This window comes from Hyaena hyaena, unplaced genomic scaffold, assembly GCF_003009895.1.
Source record: "Hyaena hyaena isolate Hyena2069 unplaced genomic scaffold, ASM300989v1 scaffold_1258, whole genome shotgun sequence".
NCBI lineage: Eukaryota > Metazoa > Chordata > Mammalia > Carnivora > Hyaenidae > Hyaena > Hyaena hyaena.
This window is the reverse complement of record NW_024081893.1, coordinates 218,241-241,511: the sequence shown is the minus strand read 5'-3', so window position 1 is coordinate 241,511 and position 23,271 is coordinate 218,241. Positions and strand designations below refer to the sequence as shown.

Genomic DNA, 23,271 nt, shown 5'->3' with positions numbered 1-23,271 from the left:
AACAGTGCTTAATGCAGTACCCAGTTGCATAGTAAGCATCCAATAAATGTCAGTTGATGTTATTAATACGATCCTATAAAATACTTATCTCTGCAATAACCAGCATGCTTATAGTGTACAGATTCGGTGTTTCTTCCCTAGACAGAGCTGGACAAAACTGACAACCTTCAAATCATTAGACTTTACTCTTCTGAGTATCTAGTCATCATCTTCCTTCTGTTCCCACAATCTTCCCCTGGACAGATACAAAAAAATTGATTCCGTTTTAGCTTACACATTCCAGTACAGCTTCCCTAAGATTACATTCAAGTCACCTTGACTCAAGTTTTAGATGTTTCCAAATGTTAGACCTACATTTATAGGCCATCTTTTGGTTTATGACCACAATATGGTATATAATCACCTTCATTATGGTAGTGTTTCTGTTTTAATTGTCTGAAGGCAACCATATTTCCTTTCATTTCAAGTTCCCATGGAGCTTCTCACTGGTTGCACATTACATTCCCACATCTGATGACAAATAAATCTACATTAAAAGCAAATTATAATGAGATTAATTTTCTGGGAACTCAAAACAAGAATGGTTGTGATGTTTTGACAGCTGGAGTCAGCTTAGCATGACCAGCATAACCTGGAGCCTCCATTTCTGCTGCAGAGATGACAAGGCTACAGACCTATCAGAACAACATTATCTTGGACAATACCACTTCTACTTCTGAATAGTTATTGTACAATTATGTTTCAAATTGCTTCTTTGTAAATAACTTTCTAGACGCTTATTTTCTGAAAATATTCCCTGTAATTCTGAAAATATTAAGAATATTGGATGTGATTAAATCCCTTTAAGCCTTCATTTGCTATCTCCCCTCTTTATAAGAGTAGCTTTTTTGGAAAGGAATTAGAAAATATAGAAATTTATAAAGAACAAAAATTGTTCACCACATCTCTCTGCAAAGCACTTAAATGTCAGCCATAGCTTGGTGAACGTTTTAGTTTATCTTTTTTCTATTTTTTTCTTTTTTCTATTTTTAACTTGTATTTTTACATAGTTTAATCATACAACTTATACAACTTGTATTCTATTTCTTTTCATTTAATGTTACCAAGTAAGCATTTTCTCCAAGTTAAAGTCATTAAAGGATACTTTTAATATCTGAAGAATATGTCAATATGCAGATGTTTCATTATGTATACATCTCAAATGCTATCACCTACTATGGGTTGGTTCCTTTAACAAATTTCTATCTCAGAGTCCAATTTTTCTAAGAAGTTCAATTTTTAAAATGCAAATATGTATTGAGCACAGCTTAGAAAGCAGTAAGGGCACAATAAATTTTAGCTTTTCTTACTGTTTGATTGTTCTCTGAAAGCCTAAATATACAATTTTTAGGATTTCCCATTCTACTATGGTCCTTAAAATCCTCACAAATAGTCCCCTTCTCCAAGCATATTTTGAGTATCTTTATTTCTCATAAGCTTCTACTATGTCCTCACAAACATAGTGCTAACGAAAACGATCGTGTGAATTTTGGAACTTTGGTCAGTGAGCCTCCACAATTCAGCATCATAGCATAAAACAGACTTACAATAATGGACCTATATCCTTGTTGGGATATTAACAAAAAATGTTAGAAGCCATGGGGCATGTTTTGATTCGAGTCTTCTCAATTCTATTTCTGTATCTCTGATCTAGCCACTTTTGTCCACTTCTGCCGTCCTGTGATGGTCAACACCATCACTGCCCCCCATTTAGCAAGACAGTAACCTCAAGTGTTTGACCGCATGACACTAATTCCCATTCTAGGATTCCCTCCAATTCATGCTCCACGAATAGGAAAAATTATGTTCTTAAAACATACAGTTCCTGTTATACAGCTGTTTCTCATTGTCCTAAAAATAAAAATCCAAATTCTGACCAAGTGATCTTGTCTCTAAATTTTCTTTGCAGGCACCTTTAATGATGGTGTTTGCTAGAGTTTTATCCTTGGGCCTCCAGGCCCCATTCTGCATGCTCCTTGGGGTCTTCACCTACCACAGCTTCGACTCTTGGTCTTCCCTCCCTCCTCAACACTTCAGGCACTCTGCTGTCTAATGAAGAGCAGTGTAAATGTTTTTGACTCCAACATAACTTATATACAGACAAAGAAAGAGAAAATAACAAGTGACTAAGCTAAGAATAGAAGTATAAGTTGTAATATGTGCTGTGAAGGAGGGAAGCAGAAGAGCAGGTGGTGTGATCTAGTCTCTGCCAGATCTCCAGGCCGACTCCTGTCTTTCTTCCCTTATTGTGCTGCAGTTACTCAGGTCTTTTCCCTCTTCAAGCACCACCAAGCTTTTTCCACCTCACTTATTTATTTTGTCATTTCCTCCACCAGCAATATCTCTTCTCCTCTCCCCCTCACCGTGATTCATTCTTGTCATTTAGGTCTGGGTCTCCTGGGAGATACCGTCGGACTTCCCTGTCTAAAGTCAGCCACCCCACCTGCTCTTCTGCTTCCCTCCTTCACAGCACATATTACAACTTATACTTCTATTCTTTGCTTAGTCACTTGTTATTTTCTCTTTCTTTGTCTGTATATAAGTTATGTTGGAGTCAAAAACATTTACACTGCTCTTCATTAGACAGCAGAGTGCCTGAAGTGTTGAGGAGGGAGGGAAGACCAAGAGTCGAAGCTGTGGTAGATGAAGACCCCAGGGAGCATGCAGAATGGGGCCTGGAGGCCCAAGGATAAAACGCTAGCAAACACCATCATTAAAGGTGCCTGCAAAGAAAATTTAGGAACACTAGAACTGAGATGCCCCAAAAGGATTTTAGGTGAAAAAGTGACCTGAACATATCCAAAAAAATATTTGTTCAGCGTCTACAATGTACATTAATATGTATGAGGATTCAAGGGTCATATAATAATGACAACTGTCTTTAAATAGAAAAAAATCATGAAATGCTACTATACTAAATTGAAGTACAGTTGACACACAATGTTGCATTAGTTTCAGGTGCACAACATAATGACTGTACAAGTCTATACATTATGCTGTACTCACCAAACAATGCTATTACAATACCACTGACTATATTATCTATGCTTTAACTCTTGTTCCCTTGATTTATTCATTCCATAACTGGAAGCCCATACCTCCCATTCCCCGATACCTATTTTGCCCACCCTCAGACCCCCTCCCCTCTGGCAACCACTAGTTTGTTCTTTGTATTTATGGGTCTGCTTCTGCTTGTTTACTTGATCATTTGTTTTTTAGATTCCACATATAAGTGAAATCATATGATACTCATTCTTCTCTGCTGACTTATTTTATTTACTTCACTCTTACTCAGTATCTTCCAATGAGAAATGCACTAAGATAGCAATGTTTGTCCAACATGCCAGGTTGTTAAAAAAAAAAATTGTGTTAAGGGTAGGAAAAAAATAAGTATGACTACTGTAGCTTTTAGTTAAATAAATGTTATTATGTTTGTCAGAAACTGTTCAAGAACATTTCTCCTTATGTAAGGCTTACCCCAGTAATGCTGCTTAGGTCAGTGTCTGTCTGGATTATCTGCAGTCTAAATGCCAACTCTGTAAATTAAACCTGTCAAGTGACAGCTTTGCCATAGCATGCATAACCAACCTTTAAAATTTATTTATACTCCATTCCCTTTCTCTGGCCAGATTAAATTCTCCTTTCCTAAGCAATTTTCTACTCACTCCAGACTGTGGCATAATTCAATTTGTTCTAAACAGTTCTATGGAAACTATGGCCCTCCTGATTTCCAATTCCCAAATGATTTTCATTCAGACTTTAGAACAGCAAAAGAAGAGTTTTCTCAAACTAAATTCTGCCAGGTAACAGTATGTGAATCAGTCATAATAATGGCATGCTATGAAAATGCTATGAATTATAGGTTCATAATAAGTCCTTTATTCAGTGTCCCAAGTAAACAGTTCTTTCCAAAATGCAAATGGAAATATTCTTTTGACTGATCTGTCCATCACATTGCTTGCTGAAACTCGACAGAAGTAAATACTACATTAAGTGGCAAGATCTCTAAGGTGAAAACACATTTTCATCCAATTTGAATTTACCTAAGCAACTTCCAGGTTTGTACTTAAGTTGATTAAACTTTGTTATGAAAAGTAGAGGGACAGGGGCTCCTGGGCTCAGTCTGTTAACCATCCAACTCTTGATTTTGGCTCAAGTCATGATATCAAGGTTCATGAGATTGAGCCCCATGTTGGGTTCTGAACTGACAGCACAGAGCCTGCTTGGGATTCTCTCTCACCCTCTCTCTCTGCCCCTCCTATGTGCATGCACTCTCGCTCTCTCTCTCTCTCAAAATAAATAAATATTTTTTAAAAACAATAAAAGTAAAAGGACAGTAATAGAGATTAACTGAAGAGAATTATTTCTTAAAGCAGACAATTTTTTTAAAGTTGTTTGAAAACTCCTTAATTTTACTGAGAAAATATTACTTCTAAAGATTGGGTTTGATGACTTAATAAAATGTTTATTTCTGATCCATCAGGATTCAATTATCTAAAGATATTTACATCTTTAGCATCCACCTAGGTTGCTAACTGATAGTTTCTATGTCTGACATACACAAAACACAAAAGCCCAAGTACAGCTATTGACCAATGGACTTTGACCTTGAAAAGCCTATTGTGACAAGCTTAAGTGCTTGTTGGGGATCACTGTGTCGAAAATTCCCACAGAAATGATGTAGCACTATTGTTTGGTTTTAATTATCAAACTTATTAAAAAGACTTGATATCCTCATCACAAAAAAAAATTGTAACTATATATGGTCATGGGTGTTAGCTAGATTTATTGTGGGGATTATCTCACAATATATATAAATACTGAGTCATTAGGTTGGACACCTAAAATTAATATGATGTTGTATGTCAATTATATCTCAATAAACTAGATACACAAAAATACATAAATATAAAAAACAATGATAAAACTTTAAATCAGTGTCTTAAAGGAAGAAACTTAGAGCATGCCTCAGTTGTAAACATTCATGCTGACAATTGTATGTTCACAGAAATTTAAGTGTACTCTATATTTTTTAACATATTTTTACAATCACACAAGAAGACTAATTTTAGATATAAAATAAAATAGGCTTTTCTAGAACAGCAAAAGGAAAATAAACTTTTACAGTGGTGTAATTATAGTTGTGTCCCTGAAATTTAGGACACTTCTTAAGTATGGGAATATAGTTAAGATTGCCCTCTGTACTGGTATCCAGACACCCACTGTAGTATTTGCCTCTACTAAGTGTACCCAGCACATTATTATATCTTGAAGCCTAGTGTGTGTTTGTTTCTGGGTTGGTATTGTCACATTTGATCTTTCTATCATTGCAATCATAATATACATACTATATTAAATGTGGAGGATTTTTGTCTTGTTTTATTTTTAAATAAACTTTACCCAACACGGGGCTTGAACTCATGGCCTTGAGATTGAGAGTCGTGCTCTACCTACTGAGCCAGCCAGATGCCCTTATTAAAATGTTTTTTAATCAGACTTCCTCACAGCCTGAAATCACCATTGTATTGTCTCAATCAACCTGAGGAGATTGAAAGGGATGAAATCCTCCATTTCTTTTTTATGTCTGGTGTAACTGGAATCATTCCATGTTTACTATGACACACTTGTAACAACTTCTCTGTCAACATCAGGATTTGCTGATGTGTTGCCTTCTGCAGTATTTCCTCTTCCATAAAGATCTTCCTCATAATGGTCTTATAGACATTTTTATCACCCAACTGTTGGATTTTGCATTTTGAAGATTTTGCATTTGATAAAAAAAAATGCTGCCTACCTTGATGAGCTCAAGGACATGTTTTGCTGAGAAAAGTAACTTACAGCTGGGCATCTTGTTTAATGGCAGAAGAAGTCTTCCATCTCAGGGCTTCTTCTAGAGCTTAGCATAAGCATTGGCTTTGAACACTGGGTTTTCTTACCTTTGGATGTCTGGACCACTATTAGCCATGTGGCTCAGTCTGGAGATCTGCTAATAAGTGCAGGTGCCGATGCTAAAAATGCAAAGCAACAGAGGTTAGTAAGTCTTCAGACCACAGGAGTGTCCTGACCAATGTTGGGATTGACAAATGCTGAGAGTCAACACCTTTAAACTATTGGGCTGAGTAGAGCAGACACCCTCAGCACAACGCTGAAACACAATGACACAGGACACTTGTAAACATGACAGCTGCCAGAGTGACAGGCCTATGACTACGCTGAGCAAGACCATATTTATATCTTGTTTAAAGTGTGTCCTTTCAACAGCAAAAGCTTTCTCTAGTTTTTCATCCTTGAACTATGTCCTTTTCAAAGTAGAAGAAGGTGGTACCTCCTCTGAGAGGCTAGGATGTCTAGAAGCTGATTAATCCATTTGTGAGTTTGAGCCCAGCTTTTAGAGCTTGATGAGCATAACTGGCTGGATATTTCACATCAGCACTACTTGCGGTAATTACAAGATGTGTGCATCACAAGGCTCACAACTTGTATCACAAGTTCTACAAGAAAACTGGCTAACACTGATTTGTCTCTGCTTACTATTTGTTGAATTTAGATCTTGTCCCAGCAAATTCACTTTTTGAAAAGTCATTATATGAAAAACTTCCACCATTCCAATTAGCATCACTGTGTTGACTAACTTTTGGAGAATAGCTGATTGAATGTTTTTCAAATACATTATTGTATATGTTGGTCAAGCTTTGTATTTATTATGAAGTTAATTCTGCCCATGACACATCGTTAATATTTTCTCCTAGTGTGCATTAATATTTAAACTTTATCAAAAGTTTTTGCCATATAGAAGTTTCTAATTTTTATATAATGAAAATCCTTTTCTTTGTGACTTGAGTTCCCTGACCTATTTAGGAAGGTCCCTCCAACCCCAAGATTTTTTTAATACTTTTTGTTTACATAACACTTTAAAATATTTACTCCTGTTACAGTTTATTTGTAAAAGGGCGTTATACATTTCTCAGCTTTTTAGTTTTCCTTGATTTAGATGGATTCAAATGTTTCCCAGGTGAGGAATTTCTTTAAAATGAAGATGATTTTATTTTTGCTTTGGTAAGAGCCTGACCCAATTCCTTTTACAAAAGTGCTTACTTACTTTGTTTACAGAGTATATGTTTACCAGAATGTTGAATAACTACTGAAGCACGGTCTCTAAATACAAGTACTAATAAATCCTAAAATGGTGCAATACACTGACCGAGAACACAATTTGATCCCTAAAGCCGTTTCCAATCTACTGCTCTCTGAAAACAGCAAACAAAGGGCCTCAGTGTTAGTAGAAAACCTAGTTCTTCAAAGCAGGTAAAAGTCCTGCTTAGTCCCTCCATAAAGTAGAGAAGAAAGGGTTTCCAGATTTTAAGTGACAAAGTTGCCCTTGTGTAACACAGGACAGTTTTAGGCTTTACTTCTTAAGGGCCTAAATCATGCAAACAGAGGAACAGAACGGAAAATGAACGAAAAAAAAAAAAAGAAAAGCAAGTAAGCTTTAGCTTTGACGCAAAGAATTACAGCAGTCCTTGACATAACCGAAGATTCTTAATTTTTAAAACGCTTCCTTCTAGCAGTGACTAACCTTTCATTATCTGTGACAACACATCAAGTGAGCAGCAGTACAAAGGATGCATGTGATTTCGAAATGCCACAACTGAGCCAACTGCAGTCGCCCGCGTGTGTAGTATGGAGGCGTGACCAAAAAAAGACTTTGGAAGCATGGGGCTTTATCTGCCTCACAAGGTACTCTCCCAGTCTCCCGTAGCAAAAGTTTGCTAGATTTCTCCCTCCTTGAAAGTGCCCCCGGCGACAAGTATTCACCTTGTCCGAGCCTAGGGCCGTGGCATCCAAGGTGTTGAGTCACCGGGTACAGCTGCCGTGCGACATAAATATTATTTGATGACGGAGATCATAGTGGCGCAGGTGCCAAGGTAAACCGCTGGCAAAGATGACTGTGGTTTGACTTATGGCAGAAGAAAGTAGGGTCGGACTGAGACACGGTTCCAGCCCTAAAGGGATTGCATGTTAAGTTTGAGGCAACTTCAAAGCTCCCCATGTGACATGTGCGCACTCCGCGGCGCTTTTCACTACGAGAACCAGGGCTTCCGGCGTGATTCTTTACAGTCGATTGAAACCTCCTCTCGCTCCCATCCCTACCCCACCGTAGACTTCGTCCACCCCTAGTCCATCCACTGCCCGTTCCCTCCCCCGCCCTGGAGATGCTACGACTCCAGCACTTCGCCATTCATCAACCGGTTCACACCGGCAGCGGCCGCCGCGCGGTGACGTCTGCAAGGGGCGGGCCTCCGCCCCCGCTCGTCGGCGCTCGGCCCGGGGCCCCGGGCGGCGATTGGTGGCCTGGAGTGCGCACGTCGCGCCGGCTATAAAAAAGAGGGTCTGTGACGCAAGGGCGCCTCGGCGCGCGTATTGGCTCTCTGTACTGCGGGCCGGCTGGGCTACTCGCTCTTCTCGGAGCCGCTCACTGCATGGTAGAGTCTAGTGCCCCCGCCGCCGCCTGCAAAGCCGCCGCCGCCCCGCGACGACCACCGCTACCCCCTGCCCTGCAGCCGCCGCCACCGCCGCCGCCTGTGTTGCCGCCGCCTCGGGACCGGCTGTATGATTAGGCCACAATCTTCAATGAGTAAACATATTCCTGTGAGTATCCGTCGCACAGACGCCTCGGGGGCCGGGGCTCCACTGTCGGCCCCCCCATCCCCACCGTCGCCTTTGTTCGGAACCCGGCGTCCGCTCCCCACCGCCCCGGCACGCAGTTCCGGTGGGTCGCCGGCAGGAGGGGACCGGACTACGGCCCTGTGGCCGGCCGGGGCGGCTGGCCGCGGGGCGGCGGACGCTGGGATCCACGGGGTTGGCGGTTGACTGCCGGAGGCACCGGCTTCCCTGTCCCCGCCAAGCGGGGAGCGGTGGGGGCGGTGCGGCCGGGCCTGCGCGGCGGGCGGGGGCGGTTTTTCGGCCACCGCAGCGGGCCGGGCGGGGCGGCACAAAAGCCGCTTTGTGACCGCCGCCTCCGCCCTTGGCCCTCCGGTCTGGCGCGCCTGGCCGGGGCCCGGCGGCGTCCCGAGGCCCCTTTGTTTGGCCGAAAGAGAGCGGCCCGCCTGGGAAGCGGGAGACGTGGCCCGGGGTGGGGCAAGGGCTGCGCGTGTCACTGCGGAGCCGGATACGGGGAGGGCGCGGCGGCGGGGTCGCCACGGGACCCGGGCCGGCGTGGGGTAGGCGGGGCGGGCGGCGAGGCTGATAACGGTCTCGGCCGGGAGGTCTCCGGGCTCGGGGGCCGGCGCGGGACAGAAGCCTGGTGCAGCCACCCCTGTGCTCCGCGGCCCGACCGGCGCCTCAGACAAAATGGCCTCGGCGTCCGCGCCTGACTGGAGGCGCGGCGCGAACCCGTGATTGCGGCGCGGACAGGGGCGCCGCGGGCGGGCCCCGGCGCGCACGGCCGCGTGTGCCCAGCTGCGGCCCTCGGGGCTTTCCCAGATCTGCAACCTTACGGGGGCTAGAGCGAGGCTCTGCTAGGTGAGCACACCGATTCCCTGCCCCGCCCTGCGCTCTCGGTCTCCACCTGGTAATTCGAGCTGTTCCGGATTTAACGCCCCACTTCGGGCTCTGGATAATGGGAACAAGTCGAGTCTTGTCCTTTCTCTGGGACAAGTCGGTGGAGAAATGGTCTGGGTCTGAGCGCCTTGGAAACTGCCAGGACTACTGTTGCACTGAAGCGAAGGAGTCCACGTCCGGGCACCACTATGCACTTTCCCTGCCAATCTCTGGGGCCCTGGATGGCGCCTTTTAATCGGGGACTATTTAGAACTGTTCCTGAAATCCTTGGTGTAATGTGTTGTTGCCTGCTTTTGGCTTGTGGCAACAGTAGGCAACCAGAGCCAGAATTCTGAGGTTTATCTTCTGTCGGTGGAAGCCTTCTACTATTCCAAGAGTATTAACTTGTTATTTGCACTGTAGCTGGAACCGTCGACCTGCTTGGGATCCAGATTCTGAGGCAATACTTCCTGTTACTCTTTTCATATGAATTTTGTTTGATGGCAGTAAATCAGTTCAAAACCAAAGAGTAAAGCATTCTCAAGAGTAGAGCAGCGTTTCACATACGCTCTGTACTAGGTGCATTACCTAAGGTGTAAGTAGATGTGAAACAAACTTTCCGACGAACTACTGGACCAAGTGGTTATGCAGATTAATCGCTTTGATTCTGCAGCCTGACAAACCAACTTAAGCTTCTGCAGAGAAATTGCTTTCTTCCCTCTGTGTATATTATTGTGCTTATACTGCTAGGTGGGAGGAGGAAGACATTCCTTGGTATTTCTGAGCAGCCTATTGTGGACAGTTTCTCCTGTGGAAAGGAAATTGGTAATGAGGAAAGGTGTTAGGTAGTTGTGGTCACTGCTCTTTTGGTGGAAGTTCCCCCGCAGCCACCGGATGGCTCCACTAAGTGAATTATTTCTATTGCTTTCTTTGCATCCTGATGAAACTTGCTTACATGAAGAGATGTGTCCAGACTCAGCTGGAACAAGAATTTTAGCTGTTAAACGTGGAAATCGTGATGTGAAATACTGTCTTTCTCATATATTTGCTTTCAGTTGATAAGAGTATCTGAAAATCAGAATACTGAGCTACACCAGTCATTGCACTTAACACTTTACAAAAATTTTTAAATCCCTTGTGTGTCATGGAAAAGCTGCCAGAATTTCACTTTTTTTAATTCTAAGGAAATGATACTTAGGATTTGAGGTAAACGTATAATTGAAATGATTTTCCAGATTACTGCAGTCTGTGTTTGCTGTAACAGAGCAAAGTCCTTAATGGGAATCACTAATGTTTTAACCCAGCTAGCAAATAGTCGAAGGAATAACCTCTGAGGGCTCATTTAAACAAATTTGGAATAATGAAAGTCCTCTTTATTCTGGGACAACCTTATAAAAAATGACTCCTGAGACTAGTTCCTTTATTTTGACAGAAAAAAATAAACTGGGTTTTTGACATGATGTTTTCAATGATCCACTAGATGTGAATTTTTCAGAATGTAGCATATTCTGGAGACTACAATTAGCATGGTGCAAAATGCTATTTAAAGTTGCAAAATGAAAATAGAAGATAGTTTGAATTTAATTTTAAGCTTTTTAACTTTAAGTCTAAGGGAATCTTTTTATTATTAAAAGATTTTCTTTTATTTGCCAATTTCCCTTTGGAAATACATAAAAAGTATTTGGGGCAGTGCCTGGCACTTGGTGCTCTTGTTAACCTATGAATTTTTCTTATTCCTTTCTTTACTCCTAAGCGCACATGCAAACACAAGTCTTTTTTTTTTTAATATATATCTTTATGATACTTCATATAAGAAATTGATTGACTTTCAAAGACTCAAATAAGGAAAATCTGTTGAAAGCAAAGTATAAATTATTAGATTGCTAAGGATCAAATGAAATAGTGTATCTGGAAGAATTGGAAAACTAGTTTCTGTTTTTCCTCTGAAAGAACATGTTGGTTGAGGAGTGCTGGGCTGGCTCAGTCGGTTGAACTTTTTTTCTTTTTAAATTTTTTAATGTTTTTTATTTATTTCTGAGAGAGAGCACAAGAGGGGAGGGTCAGAGAGAGAGGGAGACCCAGAATCTGAAACAGGCTCCAGGCTCTGAGCTAGCTGTCAGCACAGAGCCTGACGCGGGGCTCGAACCCAGGAACTGTGAGATCATGACCTGAGCCGAAGTCAGACGCCTAGCTGACTGAGCCACCCAGGCGCCCCGAACATGTGACTTGTGATCTTAGGGCTGTAAGTTCGAGCCCCGTGTTGGTTGTAAAGATCACAAAATAAAAGTTAAAAAAAAACATGTTGGTTGAGTCTTTAGAGGAGTAAGTAAATTTTGCAAGAATTCACAGCTTCCAAAGTTTTCATGAAGTTTACAATATGTAAAAATATTTTATTAGTTGGGAAAATCTACATGGGAAGCTATTCGTAGGTAGAGCTTATAACAGTGTAAAGCCAATAACTACTTAAAGTGAATAATTAATTAATTGGAGAATATGTGTATGGGTTTCTGACCGAAGGTTACAGTGGTATTCTTTGAGGAATTTTGGTTTTAGATCAGTAATTTCAGTTTAAAGTAATCTACTTGTGAATGCTTGTTTTATGGTTATTGCTCTAATCTGTAATCAACCTGTATTTTTGTAGTTTAAGTAAAAATTGAAGAGGTGGCTTGGGCCTGTATTGGAAGATAGCTGTGCACTTACATACTGTAAAAGCATAACATGTTCCTTTGAATTGGAAAACAACTTTTTTCCTCTCTCTCTTTTTTTCTTTTTAACAGCAGTTCTGTGGTGTTCTTGGTCACACATTTATGGAGTTTCTGAAGGGCAGTGGAGATTACTGCCAGGCACAGCACGACCTCTATGCAGACAAGTGAACTGTAGAAATTCATTACTACTCCACCAAGAAGCCCCCATAAGAGTGGTTAACCTGGACACAGAAGTGTTGAATTGAAATCCACAGAGCATTTTACAAGAGTTCTGACCTGGATGGGGTAAACCTCAGTGCACTTCCTTTCTATTGCCTCAGTATTACTGGATTGAAGAATTGCTGCTTCTTGTTAGGAGGTTCATTTCATTTCCCATTACTCCCAACTTCATACTCAAAGCACTGAGAATCAAGTGGAGTATATCGAAGTAGACTCAGTTTCTTTGCATCATTCTGCATTCAATTTTTAAAATTCTTTCATAACCTTATTGAGTGTTTTTTAACAAAATTAACATGGCTCGAATGAACCGCCCAGCTCCTGTGGAAGTCACATACAAGAACATGAGATTTCTCATTACACACAATCCAACCAATGCGACCTTAAACAAATTCATAGAGGTAAGGTTTGATACTTTTATATTGATTACAGTTTAATGGTGAGGCTTTTTATCTAACAAAATACTAGTTTAGAAAATTTTTGTTGGAAGAGCTCATGAATAGCTCACTTGGTTAAGTGTCCAACTTCAGGTCATGATCTCACAGTTCTTGGTTGGGTTCCAGCCCCGTATCGGGCTCTGTGCTGACCACTCACAGCCTGGAGCTTGCTTCATATTCTGTGCCTCCCTCTCCCTCTACACACACTCTCTCTCTCTCTCTCTCTTTCTCTCTCTCTCTCTCTCTCAAAAATAAGTAAATGTTTAAAAAAAAGAAAAAAATTTTGCTGATATGCCTACAGTTCAATTCCCAGAAATGAAATATCAGGTTTTTTTCTTCAGGTGATTTTATACATCGCAAGAAGGACATGTACTTGAATTAGCTTGGATTTATAATAAGATAATCTAGCTGTTCATGCCTTACAATTTCTTATAAGAAATTTATAGAAGGAAGGTTACCACTTAGTGATTGTTCATATATCTGCTTAGCCTAATGACTAATATCGTAACCAAAGTTAAGTTTATGTCTTGGACCCTATTGATGCTTAGAAGCCAATTTTTAGCTACTAATTATAATTAGTAACAGTGGATTAGAAGTCTTAAAACCTGTAATTTTAAATGGTTTTGGTTTTTTTATACTGTAGTTTCAGGATTCTAGAGTCTTAAATACACGTTTAAGGTTCTAAGTTACAGTATGTACTGCAGATGAGCAAAAGTTTAAGGAGTTAATGTAACCATGTCAGGTCAGATTACTTGTAGTCATTAGTGATTCCTTTGAGTTGTATTTTATTTATCTTATTTATTTATCCCTGAGTTGCTTCTAATCCTCTCTTGGTAGTGCTAGATCTCCTCTAGCCAGTGATACCATGACTGGTATCCTTTTTCATGCTATTCTGGTATTGTCACTTAAAACAAGATTTCATTTCCCTATTATACATAGGTTGTGCATTTATTCCATGAATGAAGTTCTGTTAACTAGCAATACCTGTTGGACAGTTGGTGAGCCAATAGTAATATGGTTATAAAGACTTATAAAATGTGTTTTATGTATCTTTTATCCAGGAACTTAAGAAGTATGGAGTTACCACAATAGTAAGAGTATGTGAAGCAACTTATGACACTACTCTTGTAGAGAAAGAAGGCATCCATGTTCTCGTAAGTGTTTAATAGTTCCTATGTGTTTATGATACTGTGCTACAAAATAAATGACTGACTTCAAATAGCCTAATTTTTTTAAGTTAATACAAAAGTGTGCAGTATCTTAATTTCTAAGTAAAGATGAAAGCTAAGTAAAGTTTTGAAGTAATGAGATCTTTATAAAGATTCAGCATTTATTTGCATTTCATTGACAGTGGGGTTTCATAAGACACCTGTTTAAGCATATTAAAATGCTTTTGAAGACATTGGAGTGTTAGAAACTTAGAATTACTAGTTTGGTATTTTATTTAAAAATCTAAACTGTTTAAATATTCTTTTGACTTAGGATTGGCCTTTTGATGATGGTGCACCACCATCCAACCAGATTGTTGATGACTGGTTAAGTCTTGTAAAAATTAAGTTTCGTGAGGAACCTGGTTGTTGTATTGCTGTTCATTGTGTTGCAGGCCTTGGCAGGTAAGAGAATTTCTTAAATCCATTTGATGGTATTGGTCTTAATTCTAGTAAAAAGTTGATTTTGACTCCAGTAAAGACTCACTCACCATTTTTTGAGTCAATTTGCTTTGTTAGGTTACATATTAAAATGTAGGTGCAGGCAGTTGGATGGCTCAGTCGGTTGAGTATCCAGCTTCATCTCAGGTTATCATGCGGTTTGTGGGTTCAAGCCCTGCATCGGGCTCTGTGCTGACAGCTCGGAGCCTGGAGCCTGCATCAGATTCTGTGCCTTCCACTCTCTCTCTCTCTCTGCCCCTTCCCAACTCATGCTCTATCCCTCTCTCTCCCTCTCTCTGTCTCTCAGAAATAAACATTTAAAAACTGTTGGGAAAAAAAAGTAGGTGAATGTAACAATAACGTAATCCAGAACAGCTGGAACTAACAGATAACTGTAGTTGTAATTTACACTTGTCTCTGGGCACAATTACTTATAGAATTAATCATGTGTGGTAGGTTATATCAATAGTATTGAAATCATTGTCCAAACTCATTGGGGAAAAGAATTATGAATCTTTTCTAAGGTAGTTTGCATTGTATATGGTGTACTTTTGATAGGGTTTGTTTTCCTGAATTCTGATTCTTTGAGAACTCCTTACCCAGTAATACCAAAATATTCATGTCCAGATTTGTACATCACCACCACTGCCCTCCATGCCCTCCACCAAAAAAAAAGTTCTAGTAGAGAAAAGTAAAATGAACACTGATGGCCTGGGAATGGTGGGGGGTTGGCATGCAACTGTGTCACAATCTCATTGATAATAAAACAAACAAAAAAGGAAGCAAACATTTCCAGAAGAAAGTGCAAGATACTTTTCACTGCCTGGAATTCAGAAGAAAATTATCTGCATTTGTCAGGCTTTACTCTCCTAAATTTTTTCAAAATTGTCCTCCAGTAATGCAAATCTTGATTTCTAGACTTATTTGCAACAATTTAGGGCATATTTCATTTTTGGTCCTAGGTAAAAATCTGGGTTTGGTAGGAAAATGCTGATAATTAATTTTTTAGCATGAAGTCAAGATTTACTACAAGATATTACATAGGAGGGGTAGTAAATAATAGAACTTTTGGATTGAGGAATGTTTGGAGTACTGAATTTTTTGGGATTTGATTTTTTTTTTAAGTGATTTACCAAAACTCTTACCTTACCAGAGCTCCAGTGCTTGTTGCCCTAGCATTAATTGAAGGTGGAATGAAATATGAAGATGCAGTACAGTTCATAAGACAGTAAGTATATAATGAATTTTTTCATCATTATATTAGTTCAGTTGTATTACTATGAAAACAGGTTTTTCCCCACAGCCCACCTAACCATTAAGTTCATTTTTAAGATAGTGGTAAAGCCAGGAAATTTTTTTTTTTTAATTTCATGTAAATGCTCATATTACAGAGATTCTAACCCAGTAAATTTGTCTTTTCTTGGATCTCATATAAGTGGATATATAAATTTTGACTAACACTGAAGATTTTTGAACTTTTTACCATCATTTTTCCATTTACACATGTATGCCTATCCATATTTCTACACTAAGTCACAGCATAATAATCAAAAGATGAATTGCCACAAGAAAGATAATAGCCTGTAACATAGTAAATGGTAGTACAGAGGGAATTTGCTTTAGTTGCTCCGTCTTTTGTTTTTCTCCATTTAGAAAGCGGCGTGGAGCATTTAACAGCAAGCAACTTTTGTATTTGGAGAAGTATCGTCCTAAAATGCGGCTGCGCTTCAAAGACTCCAATGGTCATAGAAACAACTGTTGCATTCAATAAAACTGGGGTACCTGATGTCATTGCCTTGGAAGTGGAACTTGAATCAGGACCTAATTTGTCGTGCATATTAGCCAACATGTTGGCTTAGTGAATAAGTCTAATGAAGCTTCCATAGGAGTATTGGAAAGCAGTTTTATCAGGCCACAAGTTTGATGGAATTAAAACCTCTATGCTTGGGTTACGATCAACCTGTTCGCTTGGGTTACGATCAACCTGTTTGGACACTTAGCAAAAGATTCTTGCTGTTCAGCATTTAAAATGTGCTTATCACTTGTACCAATTGACCTTTCTTTTCTGAAATCATGCAGTATTGAGTTGTCTTTAAATCTATTCCCATGCCAGAATCTTATCAATATATAAGAAATTTAGAAAGATTAGGTGCCAAAATACCCAGCACAATACTTGTATATTTTTAGTGTTATACGGAACTAAAATCCCAGGAACTATGAACACTCTGGACCTTATGTGGTTTATTCCTTCAGTCATTTCAAACATAGAAATTAGGGCCTATATGGTTATTTGCCTGCTCACTTTATGTTTACATCTCCCACGTTTGTACCAATATACATCAGGTTTGCTCAACCTTTTTTTGGCGGGGGGGAGGGGGGGATTTTTACCAAGTCTTACAATGATTGTTTCATGTCTTTCTATAAATTTTATTTTGTGCTGTTATGGAAAACCTCCATTTTGAAAATTTACATTGTACAGAAGCACATGTCTTTAATGTCTCCAGACAAAAAAAGCCTTACAGTTAATTTTAATGTTTGCACTTTGGGGTGCAACTTACAGGGAGGGCCTGAAAAAAGAACGGGAGGGGGCTATTAAGTATTTTAGTAAAATGTTGCCTTTGTCTTGTGCAGAACATGTAGAATATGCTCTTTAATTTAGTAAATATTTTTTTAAAAGGTAGAGATGCTTTGTTATTGTAGCTAAAACAATTCTTAATCATAAAATTTCTGAAATTCTTGTATTTTTTTTTCTTATCTGAAGTTGTTTACCAACTTATTTTTGTTTGAAGTGTGATTTTTTTTTCCTTCTCTTCCCAACCTCTCTTGCAAAAAAAAAAAAAAAAAAAGTGGGTTTCTGCTAATGAATTGAGCAGACATCTAATATTTTATATGCCTTTTGAGCTGTGTAACTTAATATTTGGATACTTGATAATTTGTTTTATTATTTAATTGATAAAATGGTGATGTGTATTAATGTTAGTTCAACCATATATTTATACTGTCTGGGAATGTGTGGTTATAGTTCTGTGGGAGAAATAATTTGTCAGTGTTCACCAGCTTGTAAAAATCTAGTGCGAGAGCTTAAACATCTAAATAAATAATGAAATGCATTTATCATCATTGAAATTGTTTGGCTTAAAGTTAACTTATTTTGTAGAAAATAATATAAATGAATTATGCTTCACTTAGTGCCATTTGAAGTATGTCCTCTCTTTTTTTACCTTTAACAAATGAAGGATTAAATGAAGTTGACATTTTAGTAAGCTCTTTACAAGTAAACAATTTGTTAAGATCATGAGAACTGCTGAATGTCAAAAGTACTTTCCATTATAGACTTTCCTTTTTACAGGCTTAGTACACCACCAACCAGTGTACTATCCTGTATTAAGAAACCATAGAGGAAGGCCTTAATTTGAAGCTCAGTTTCAAAAATTAATAACTGGTTTTGAGCAACTTCTGAACTGGTTTATCATTTGCAAATAGTAGATACCTTTGTAGGTTTTGATATTTGAACATAACTATTTGGCACATGAGGGCTTAATAAATGTTAAATTTCTTTCAATAATCTAAAATTTTTCCTAGAAGAAATTTCTTTCAATAATCTAAGATGATTATTACTCCACGTTGTGTTTTAAAGATTTTTCTTCCATCTCTTCATGCCAATTTAGCACCATTCTTGAAACTTAGAGCCCAGGCAAAAGGAATGAGAGGGTCTCTGAGGACCCTTAGTTCTATATATCCTAGGTCTTTTGTGATTGGGGTTAGTTATTTAACCTGGCTTTTTTTTGGTCATTTTCTTCTTTTTTAAACACAGCCTACCTTTGAAGATAATCTTGTGTAATTGATAACTAAATGATCATTGCTTTATCACATAGCCCGTACAACAGCATTTGTTTATTGAGAGAAGGTAGGTGGCATCATGGTTAATGAAACATCTTGAGTTTGAAACATTGTTGGTTTGTAGTATTGGATTATGTATATATGGTGCTTAAAGTCAATTTATAAATCTCATCTGTAAGTATACAAATGATGAAATTTGCTTTTTATCCAAATATTTTGTGTCTTGTAAATATGACCCATTATAGGAATACCCACACAACATTCTGGAAGATTCCTTATATCTAATAAGAAATAATGAGGTCTTGAATATAAAACGACCTACAGAACACCATCTGATAAGATGGTGTTCAGGAATTTGGTTACTTGGTTTTGGATAACAATTTCCCTCAATAGGATGATGTAAATAGTAACTGGTTGACTAGGCCTATCTATAGGAACCATAATGCTGACAAGTAATGTGATTACTGAATCATTAGAGAGCATGCAGTCTTCTAGGTGAAAGCAAAACCGAGAAATAAGATTTGTCATTTTGCTGTGTGCTGTATACCTTCATTTGTTATTCCTCCTAATGCCCACTTTTCTAGAACAGTACTCTTATTCTCACACCTTCACACAGCTCTAGGCCTAGAAGTATCCAGCCCAGGTATGTGATTACATCTGGTCATGTCGCCCTTCTACCCAGAGCACTTCAAAATGATATTGTGGTTTCCCGACTGGGCTTCAGAATCTTGATCTCTGGGATTTGTTTTTAAATGCCATTCTATTTATCTGTCAAATACCTCCTGTTCTAGGCATTTGAGAGTACAGCAGAGAACATAAAAGATGGTATCACCAGATTTTGGTCTCCAATGAATATCCCAGCCCTTTCCATAAGAGAACACTTTCTTTTTTTTTGTTTTGTTTTTAATGTTTGTTTTTTTTTATTTTAATGTCTTTTACAAATGGTTTATTGTCAAATTAGTTTCCACATAACACTCAGTGCTCATCCCCACAAGTGCCCTCCTCCGTGCCCGTCCCCCACTCCCCCCCACATCCATCCGTCCTCAGTTTTTGTCAGCATTCAAGAGTCTCTCATGGTTTGCCTCTCTCCCTTTCCCCCACCATTTCCGCCCTTCTTCTCCCCCTTGTTCCTCCGTCAAGTTCCTCCTAATCCTCCTATACATGCAAACATATGATATTTGTCCTTCTCTGCCTGACTTACTTCGCTCAGCATAACACCCTCAAGGTCCATCCATGTTGCTACACATGGCCAGATTTCCTTCTTTCTCATTGCCATGTAGTATTCCATGGTATAGATAAACCACAGCTTCTTGATCTATTTGTCTGTTGATGGACACTTAGGCTCTTTCCATGTTTTAGCTATTGTGGAGAGTGCTGCTATGAACATTGGGGTCCATGTGCTCCTATGCCTCAGCACTCCTGTATCCCTTGGGTAAATTCCTAGCAGTGCTATTGCTGGGTCCTAGGGGAGTTCTACTGTTAGTTTCCTGAGGAACCTCCACACTGTTTTCCAGAGGGGCTGCACCAGTTTACATTCCCACCAACAGTGTAGGAGGGTGCCCGTTTCTCCACATCCTCGCCAGCATCTAGAGTTCTCTGATTTGCTCATTTTCGCCACCCTGACTGGCGTGAGGTGTATCTCAGTGTGGTTTTGATTTGTATTTCCCTGATGAGGAGGGATGCTGAGCATCGTTTCATGTGTCTGTTGGCCATCTGGATGTCCTCCGTAAGAGAACACTTTCTATGGGTATTTAAGACAATGTAATTTCAAAGTGGAGTGCAGCCATAAGTAATTCTTTTTATGTGTAGACAATGAAGTTCTTTTAGAAGTATGTTTTGCAAAGAATACATGAAGTAGGATGTGCTATATATGTTTATTCTGTACATTCCCTGATATCCTTGAATAAGTGTGTGTGTGTGTGTGAGAGAGAGAGAGAGAGATAATACCTGAATTAGAAATTAAAGACTGGTTTAAACGTGTCTTGACACAATGTTTCTGCATTATGTTTGATATAACTAGCCTAAGCAGAATCTTGGAAGGAAAGCAAAGGAAAATATGTTTGCCTTCAATGAATTAAGCCAGTTACGTGCATTAAATTATGAATGGAGGGATTAACAGTAACTCTACAATTAGATCTATATTGCCAGACTAGCCGATTAATATAGCTACTACTAAGGATAATAATACCATTTATTAAGGATCTTACTGTCCAGTAATTTTCACAACTTGATCATTTTAAAATCCTGTTTTCCCGATTTTATACATAATGGATATAAGCCTCCAGTTAGGTAACTGTCTGATAAATAGAATGCAGAGATTCAAATGTGACTGACTATACAACACCACACAGCTATGACTACATATGCCTGTCTGTTTAAGGTTTTATGAGTTCTTGAACTCTATGGAACTCATTTTCCTTTTAACATCATGTTCTTTGCAAAAACCATGTGATTTTTGTAAAGTTCATTGAGATTGAACCTTGTACTTTTTTTGCAGACTTTTTGAAGTCAGTCAAGATAGACTAAAATAATGCAGCAGAAACAACCCTGAAAATTTAGATTTATTCCTTGAGCTTCATATGCATCACAGGGACCCAAGCAGATGGAGCATCTTGTCTCTAGAACAGTGCTAGTGGTGACAAAAGGCCAAAAGGGCTTTGATAATGAGGTTCTTGACTAAGAAATCCTACGTAACACTTCTATCAAAGTCATTGCACAGAACTGGTCACATAGACACCCAGCACCAAATGCAATTATCTCGTGCTGAAAAGCCAGAAATACGTGGGCGCCTGGGTGGCAGAGTCGGTTAAGCGTCCGACTTCGGCTCAGGTCATGATCTCACAGTTCGTAGGTTTGAGCCCTGTGTCGGGCTCTGTGCTGACAGCCAGCTCAGAGCCTGGAGCCTGTTTCAGATTCTGGGTCTCCCTCTCTCTGACCCTCCCCTGCTCACAGTGTCTCTCTCTCTCTCTCTCTCTCTCTCTCTCTCTCGGAAATAAGTAAAACATTAAAAAAAGAAAGAAAGAAAAGAAATACACAGCAATAATCACTACCACATCAGAGTTTTAAAAAGTAAAAAAAAAAAAAAACAGTAAGCCCAATGTCCAACAAGGGGCTTCACTCAACATCCCTGATTTCAAGATTCGCATGCTCTACCGTCTGAGCCAGCCAGATTCCCCTAAAGAGTATATCCACAGTACCATCTTACATAACTGAAACATCAAGCATGGGGGATAAAGTTCCAAGCAACCAAAATAGATGTCATGAAGTTTAGGCATTAAAGTGTGTGCTCATTTGGGAATCAAAGGTGCTTAAATAAAGCTTATTTAATCTTATTTTTGAGTAACCAACCAACATTGATAATTTGGTTTCCTGCCAAACTAGAGGTAGTAGATAAGATTCAGAGCATGGGGAGAGAAGCACATAGGTGAAATCTACTTGTCAACCTAATATTGAAAGACTTGGACTGTAAAAACTAAGCTGAATTCAAAAAGCACAGCTTTTTGGGACATGTCTAACAGCCTTAGGCTTATGTATCTCATTAGAGCTTCAGTACATCAATGTTTCACACAGAACAATTATAGATATTTATGAGTATGCTTAATCATCAAAACTATGAACCATCACCTTTGGCTTTGTATGTTTCAAGGCGAGAAATTTTGTAATCCAGGCGAGTTGGCCAAGATGGCGGAACAGCACGGAAGTCCTCTGCTTCTCTTGTCCCTGAAATACAGCTAGATCAACCCCAAACCATTTTTGCACACCTAGAAAATTGATCTGAAGATTAACACAACAGTCTGCATAACTTGAGCCACAGAATTCGTCAGGTACATGGAGCAGAGCAGTGAACTGGAGGTGAGAGAAACCGCGGAGGGTAGGGAGCTGTTTTGGTGGAGAGAAGAGAGAATGGGGGAGAGTACAGGAAAGGCACTCCCTCCAAAAGTAGCTGGAGAAAAGGAGAAAGAATAGAAACACCCACAAGTGACTGAACAAAAGAGGGAGAAATGAGAGGGTTTCAATACCACTAGGACTCTATAAACAGGGGAAACCAGAGTCCCAAATTCCACAGCTCAATACCTGGTGGTGCCCTGGTGGGAAGGGCAAATCCCCAGGAACAGAGAGTGAGGTCCAAGGGGTTTGTGGGCCACACCGAGAGAAGCAGTTCCCCTGCTAGGAAGGTATATGGTAGAGGCCAGATAGCCTCCCTACAGTCAAAGGTCCTAGCGAACCCCAGAGAAAAGCCACAATTGCTGGTATTGGAACAAAGATACCAGGGTGCAGGGAAACCTAGCACTGGTTGTGTGTTGTGATTTACCATAATCCCTGAACTGCCAATACGTGATCGCACAAACTCTTTATGGGGCAAGCCGGCACCCGGCCATTGCTTGGCAAGACCCTCCCCCAGAGGGTCAGAGCAGATCCAAGCTGCAGGGACCTCAGAATTGGGTCCAGAAACAACCCCATCTGAGATAAAATTTGAGAGGGAGGTGCCACCTGGCAGGCTGAAGGCTTGGACACAAGCAGTGTAGAAGTGGGAAGTGGATGGAAGCTGGAGACAAAGGAGGGTGCTTGATTGCCAGTGGGTGAGAGCACAGTTTTGGAGCTAGAGACTGGGAAGCTGGGTGACGCCATTTTCACCTTTCCCATGCATACGCATACACACGCACACACGCCGCACTGATCCACCCTAGTAAGCTAAGTAGCGCCACCTAGTGGAGAATGGAGCCATTTCACCAAGCCCCCTCCAACTGTGCCAACCAAGCCCTTGAGGACCACCACAAGCCTCTCCACCTGCTTAATGTACAGGACTATGAAGTGCTTCATAGTTTGATTTCTAGGGGAAACTGG

General features: G+C 39.9%; 1 protein-coding gene and 1 long non-coding RNA gene across 5 annotated transcripts; one reads left to right on the top strand and one right to left on the bottom strand.

The window, feature by feature from the left end:
• Positions 1 to 94: 94 nt before the first annotated feature.
• On the bottom strand, positions 95 to 8,379 carry LOC120224827. 2 transcript variants are annotated; one of them, XR_005526671.1, is made up of 3 exons: positions 7,616 to 8,379; positions 5,976 to 6,047; positions 95 to 235 (listed from the first exon to the last, which is right to left on the bottom strand). It is a non-coding gene; the product is annotated as an uncharacterized LOC120224827 (long non-coding RNA). The 2 variants fall into 2 exon arrangements; XR_005526672.1 differs by having other exon boundaries at positions 7,855 to 8,379.
• Positions 8,380 to 8,555: 176 nt separating this feature from the next.
• Positions 8,556 to 17,712, top strand: PTP4A1 (protein tyrosine phosphatase 4A1). Of its 3 annotated transcripts, none has more exons than XM_039223082.1 (6): positions 8,556 to 8,688; positions 12,360 to 12,901; positions 13,999 to 14,091; positions 14,420 to 14,550; positions 15,740 to 15,814; positions 16,240 to 17,712. In XM_039223082.1, the coding sequence occupies exons 2-6, from the start codon at positions 12,797 to 12,799 to the stop codon at positions 16,355 to 16,357; spliced, it is 522 nt and encodes a 173-aa protein (XP_039079013.1). In that variant the 5' UTR covers positions 8,556 to 8,688; positions 12,360 to 12,796; the 3' UTR covers positions 16,358 to 17,712. The 3 variants fall into 3 exon arrangements, with proteins under 3 accessions (XP_039079013.1, XP_039079012.1, XP_039079014.1); XM_039223081.1 differs by having other exon boundaries at positions 12,357 to 12,901; XM_039223083.1 differs by lacking the exon at positions 8,556 to 8,688 and adding an exon at positions 9,482 to 9,561 and having other exon boundaries at positions 12,357 to 12,901.
• Positions 17,713 to 23,271: the final 5,559 nt, after the last annotated feature.